The 6000-nt window shown below is 43.9% G+C and overlaps 1 protein-coding gene across 2 annotated transcripts; it reads right to left on the bottom strand.

Annotated features, from left to right (window-relative positions):
* Window positions 1–2342: 2342 nt before the first annotated feature.
* Window positions 2343–5751, bottom strand: LOC139344694 (ras-related protein Rab-33B-like). 2 transcript variants are annotated; one of them, XM_070983041.1, is made up of 3 exons: window positions 5339–5751; window positions 3764–3942; window positions 2343–3636 (listed from the first exon to the last, which is right to left on the bottom strand). In XM_070983041.1, exons 1-3 carry the CDS (start codon window positions 5555–5557, stop codon window positions 3306–3308), a joined length of 729 nt encoding a protein of 242 aa, XP_070839142.1. In that variant the 5' UTR covers window positions 5558–5751; the 3' UTR covers window positions 2343–3305. The 2 variants fall into 2 exon arrangements, with proteins under 2 accessions (XP_070839142.1, XP_070839151.1); XM_070983050.1 differs by having other exon boundaries at window positions 3202–3636; window positions 3764–3936; window positions 5339–5702.
* Between the last annotated feature and the right edge of the window lie 249 nt (window positions 5752–6000).

The following is a 6000-nucleotide window of genomic DNA, read 5'->3' as shown; positions in this document are numbered from 1 at the left end:
ACGCCCAAACCAAAATAACCCCGATGACATCACTATGACACACCCGGGTATCATTTTCTCACCTAAAGCTCCTCTTTTCACAAGCTGAGTAGTGCTCTCCATGATCAGTGTAAAGTTGGTCACGGGCATCTCTGAAGTATTGTAACACATCGCAGTGGAAATGGACAATGGACAGTATTGTCGGATGTTCAAACATGAGCTTCAGGAGTAGCTGTTCACAGTAAACAGAAAAACACAGGATATTATTTTACACATCTTACACATTCTGTTGTTTTCTCCACATTTAATGAGTATAATGCATTTTATTTAAAAAGTTTGTCACTGCAAATTAGACAACAATAAAAGGAGGTCAATGAAATGTCCTCCCCTCTTCCCATTATCGTCTTTCTGTCATTTGGCTGTTGAATGTCGCATCAGTGTGACACTTGTATGTGCACACACACTCGGCTGCCCATACCTCTGGTGTGTTGCACGGTCTACAGTTGCCTTGACCATCGAGCAGAAGCATGTGATGACCTCTGAATCATCGATTCGGCACACATGTGACACACTGTGCAACGCCCACACTGCTCCTGCACAAGACCCGTGCATGACTGCTGTGATGCTTGGTCCATCTGGACACAGTCCTGCAGTGGGACGCTGTTAACAGCCAGGGTTTGATTGTGCTGTATCATAACACCACTGCATAAAATGACAGAGCAACGTATAGAGTCAGGACAGATGTCTCTCAGAGTGAGCGAGGAAGTTGTACTCATATGAATCAAGAACACATTTTCACCCCGAGTCTCGTATGTTCAAATAGACATGTTTTTTAGTATTTACATATTAATATCTCTCTAGCCTGCTCCCTGCTAGTGGAGCAACATCATGGGTTTGAGGTGTGTGTTTGAACGTCAGTCGGCAAAACTTTTCCATTTCATTATGTTAACATAATGGAAGCTGAAGATGTTCTAACAGTCATGTCCATGTGACTTCCTGTTTTGAATGTTTACTTGATTTCAGCATTGTTCATATCATTCTGACAGCACAAAGTCTCCCCTGGTTGGACCTGCTGGGGAAGGTGAGAACATGCTGGGGAAGAGCTGTGCTGTGTGTTTTCATTTCGATGGATTACCACTGGGGGTATCAATGTCAAGCAGTTTTCAAACTGTACACATTGTGACTTTAAGGGACTCCCTAAACACTTGGTATTTCATCCAGGGGTGGCGCCTTGGCTTGTTTTTTTTTTTAATCGGAGGGACAATCCCCTTTATTTGTTACACAATTACATACATGCAATCACACACCATGCAAATTGGTGAAATTTGTCCTCCACCTTTAACCGCTCCTGGTCGCCTTCCTCCGCGGCAGACCACGAGCAGTGGGCTGCCATCCGACTGGCGCCCGGGGACCCAATCTCTTTCATCACCATTGGTCAGGTGGTGATCTTCTTGCATGTTTTTAGTGGGGGTATTTTGTGTCACACTGAGTGTTGTGTGCCTGATGTGTACTCATTGGCCCACTTTGGGTCGTCTCATCACTTTTGGTTAAACTGTGGTCACCTTATTAATAAATATAAAATGTCAGGTTAGACTTTCAAAATAAAACTTGCGGAGAAACATTTCAGGTGACGGTCAAACTTTAGTTAAGCACCAAAATGACTTGCCTAGGTTCATGAAAAGATTAGCATTTGGGTTCAGATAACCACTTCCTTCAAACAATATTTTGACATGGGTCTCCTGTGTGAAAGTTGTGCAGACTATCAAGAAAAAATTGAACATTTGTGTCCATTATCCATCCTACATGAATCTCATAGATTAAATTTAATCAGCTTCACAAATTACCCTGATACTTTTCCCCACTGTTTGTCATCATGCCTTTTTTGCCACTCGGCAAAGAAGCTGTTGAGCACATTGAATGTGCTCACACGTTTTCTTCTATGTGCTGTTGTAGGCCAAGAGGTGAACAAATTGCAGGATTTTCTGCAGGATTTTCCACCATTGAGAAATTACCTTTAACATACTGCTGTGAGAAATTCTGTAGCTGACCATCAAAACATGATACTGAAACACATGTACAGCTAAATAGTGCTGAAACATACTGACATTTAGATGGACTGTTATGTCCAACAACAAAAGTCTACTCAGCTGAGGGGTCTTGCATGACCAAACAGGTTTAGCAGACAGTACTGACATTCATTTACATCGGTGTGAGACCAAACGTAGAAATTACAGGACAACATGAACAGTATATTCTGTATGCCCTCATATTGGACATGCATTAAATAAACTGATCTCACATCACATATTATTCAGTCATTTTCCTCATTTTCAAGCTTTAGAAATAAAACTAGTCCACACTTTGCCACTCAACCCAGCTTCATTTCCATCAAACCAAAATAATTCAGGATATTTATTCTTACAAAGGTGCACACAGGTTCTCATATAAAGTGCCCACATGGGCTGAGTCATGGAGCTTGTTGAAGCGTGCACTGCTACACCCTGTGAAACCGCGCCTGGATGAAGTACCAAGCTTTTATGGAGTCTCATGTCTTTAAACGCCCCTTTCCACCATCAAGGTAGAGTCCACATGATGCAGATCAAATTCAGGTCCACTAAGTAAAGATCATGCAAACCATGTACACTCCTACTGCATTCATATCATACTGGAGTCACTATAATGTCCAGACTGACATGTATGTCAATATCCAAGTCTTAATTATAACAGGGAAACAGATTTTTTTCCTCCAATTTACCTGATTTAGCGCAGCATAATATGGAAGTCTGAAGAAACATTGATGACACATCAGCTGATGTCTTTCAAGTGAACTCAAATTCTTGAAACCCACCAAAAGTAGCCACGGTTAGCTCCCAGTGAGACCACACATGCTGAAAATACACACAGAAGGTCACCTGGATCAGAGCTTCCACCAAATAATGTTTACATTCACAGTTCTTTATTTCCCAGCTATTGTAAACAATAAAATCACAGATATACACAACATTTCCAAGTGGGCCATCTCACATATCCAACAACAGCAACAGCAAACAGCAACTGTGTGTCAAACGTAAAAGTTTTGCATTTTTGATCTTTGGTTAAAAATGAACATTAGGCACAATGTGGTCACACCCTTACACTCTCACTCACACTCTCTCTCTCTCTCTCACACACACACACACACACACACACACACACACACACACACACACACACACACACACACACACACACACACACACACACACACACACACTCACACACAACAGTACACTCGGACAGAGCTAAAGCGTCACATTGTTCCATCTGAAAAGGCCCACAGTCCCCTCTCAGCAGCAGACCCACAGCTCTTTCTCTGGTCTCTTCTTGTTTGGGATTTTAAAGGACCCGCTGTGCGGCGGGCTGCTTGCTTCTGAAGATTTCTTCTGTCTCTTCAGTTTGGCACCAACAGCTACAATGATGTCCTCCACCTTGTCCTGCTGATATGGCACCTCCCCATCACCTCGTTGACCGCTCATGTATTTGTTTGGCGGGTTCTTAGCGGACGTCTCAAAAAACATCATGCCGTGCGCTTTGGCGAAGCTCATCGCCCGCTCCTGGCTCACCTGGTCGTCGGCCCTGTGGAGGTCACGGAGGTCACTCTTATTACCCACCAGGAACCTGTGAGGAGGACAAGAAAAAGGGGACAAATGAAAGAAGAGGACATTAAGAGTTGTGCAGAAAAGCGAAACGGTTGATGTTGATTGAACAGAAAAGGTTCAGAGAGAGAGAGAGCTGATGACGTTACCTGGGGATTTCCTGTCTGACGGAGTTCTGCCTGCACTCTTCTATCCAGGACGTCAGGCCGCTGAAGCTTGCAGGGCAGGTGACATCATATATGAAGAGCACAGCGTGGACGTTACGATAGTAGTGTTGCACCATGGACTTTCTGAAACGCTCCTGTCCCGCTGTGTCCCACAGCTGCAGCTGGTGGTGAGGGAGAAAGCAGAGGAGAAAGGGAGAGTCTGACATTCAGGCACTTCTCATGATGGCGCTGACGGGAAGGTGGTCGAGACAAAAAAAGAGGAAATGAATGAGTTGGAAGGCACGGACAGGAAAAGAAATTCCGTGTTGAAATACCCTAAAGCAGGCAGAAAAACATGCGATGAATCATCACTGAGAGGGAACAAAGAAAAGGAATATACATGTGGATCTGCTGGTTAGAAAGTCAGAACTCTGCGGTGGCTTTGTCTTGGTCTGAGTGTACGAATCAAGATCTAAATGTCAATTCAAATCAGAGATAGACCATGTGACTCTCTAAAAGAAGTGATACACCTGACACATAACATACACATACAAAATAACACAAACAGATGACTTTAATTGTCAGCTTGAACAGCCTTAAAAACTGATGAGGACTGGTGACTTGATTTGGTCTTGCCCCCACATGAAACTTGACTCGACTGACTTGAGATTTAATTTGGACTCAGATTTGACTTGGTTAAGTTGAGACTTGTCTTGGACTTGCCCCAGAAGTCTTATAAACATCCCTGCTAACATGAAATGTAACTGCATAAAAAACAGGTTTGATCAACATCCATCAACATCCTCAGTCACCACTGGCAGACACTTCCTCTGTCATGTGGTGTTTCAAAACACTCAGGAAACAGCACCAACAATAACACCCACAGATTTAAGATAGAATCATCCAGTCCCTTATCTTGTTTACACAATGGGGTTGAAATTAAACCTACAGCACTGCGTCACATCACATTCCAGACTCAAAATCAAAGCAGAATTACGTGAATTTATGAGGCTATTGATGTAAACAGCTGACATGCCACTAAAATCAAGCATGTCATCCCTTAAGTGATTTACAGACTGCATTAGTTCTGGAAACACAAGCAGATCTGCTGATTTTCTGTCATCCTGAGAATTATCTGGCATTCAGTCTGAGACAAATAACTGTGTGAACTCAGCACAGCCACACTGCAGTGCAGGACATATTAAACGAACATTTAGAGGTAACAGAGGAGATAAAAATGCAGCATGAAATATGGTAAAAGCAGACACACTGGAGGAGTCTAACAGGAATATTTACGCACGGATTCCCTGGTGTTTTTGAAGGTTTGTCCTGGCTGATTGGGCCCCTGAAGAGCACTGAATTCATTAAAAAATTTAAAAGTGATACACATTCAACCTGGAAGATCCAAATTTCCGTGCATAACTTCCTTAGCAGTCAGTTTATTAACACTTGAAAAGCTGTTAGAGTATCGCTGTGCGTAAAAATAGCTGTTTGGCACAGTCCTGCGCACAGTCAGCCTGTTCAGTCTAAACGTTCATTCTTTTGTTTGAAGTGATGCAAAAACTTCACCGATAATACCTTGATTTTCTCTCCATCGACATCCAGCTGTCTCACGCGGAAGTCCACCCCGATGGTGGCCTCCACTCTCCCGAGGAACTCCCCGGCGCACAGTCGATGTGTGAGACAGGTTTTCCCCACCCCGGAGTCTCCGATCACCAGCACTTTAAAGGTCCGGCAGCGTGTCAGCAGTGAGGACACGCTGCCCAAAGAGTTGGAAAACTCCAGAGATGACTCCATCCACCCGTCGTTCGTTCACTGACAAGACAACACAAAGCGCACAAACGCGCTCGGCGTTAAAGAGTATCTCGAAGAATTTTGCAGACACAGCTTCACCGGGCCTGAACAGAAATACAGCTGGACGTTGACAGGGAGACGACACCGCCTTTTGATGCTGTAGTGACACCTAACCGCCCAAACGCTCCTTGAAAACTGGCGCTGAGCAGCGTAAACGTGAGGAGGAGAGCGAGTCTGACGTTTGACGGCAGCATGGTGATGATTAGAGCCTGAGGGTGGAGACATGGCCTCAGTACACATGAACATGATGGGTTCCTCTGAAAAGTCCCTCAACCATTTCATTTGACAATTTGATTTTTTTTCCTGAGTAATGACTATGCATAATATGTTTCTGTTTCCTCATTGAGAAGGCAGCAGCACAGAAAGATCCGCTTATTAGTGGCTGG

Source organism: Chaetodon trifascialis, chromosome 2 (genome assembly GCF_039877785.1).
Source record: "Chaetodon trifascialis isolate fChaTrf1 chromosome 2, fChaTrf1.hap1, whole genome shotgun sequence".
In the NCBI taxonomy this organism is placed as follows: Eukaryota; Metazoa; Chordata; class Actinopteri; order Chaetodontiformes; family Chaetodontidae; genus Chaetodon; species Chaetodon trifascialis.
The sequence above is the reverse complement of the archived record's forward strand: the minus strand, read 5'-3'. Positions and strand labels throughout refer to the sequence as shown.

Excerpts from the sequence above, each read along its gene's own strand:
- LOC139344694 (XM_070983041.1), bottom strand. The coding sequence starts at position 5,557 with ATGGAGTCATCTCTGGAGTTTTCCAACTCTTTGGGCAGCGTGTCCTCA. Across the intron at positions 3,943-5,338 it reads TCGATGGAGAGAAAATCAAG|CTGCAGCTGTGGGACACAGC; the intron begins GTATTATCGGTG and ends CCTCACCACCAG. Across the intron at positions 3,637-3,763 it reads GTCAGACAGGAAATCCCCAG|GTTCCTGGTGGGTAATAAGA; the intron begins GTAACGTCATCA and ends TCCTCCTCACAG.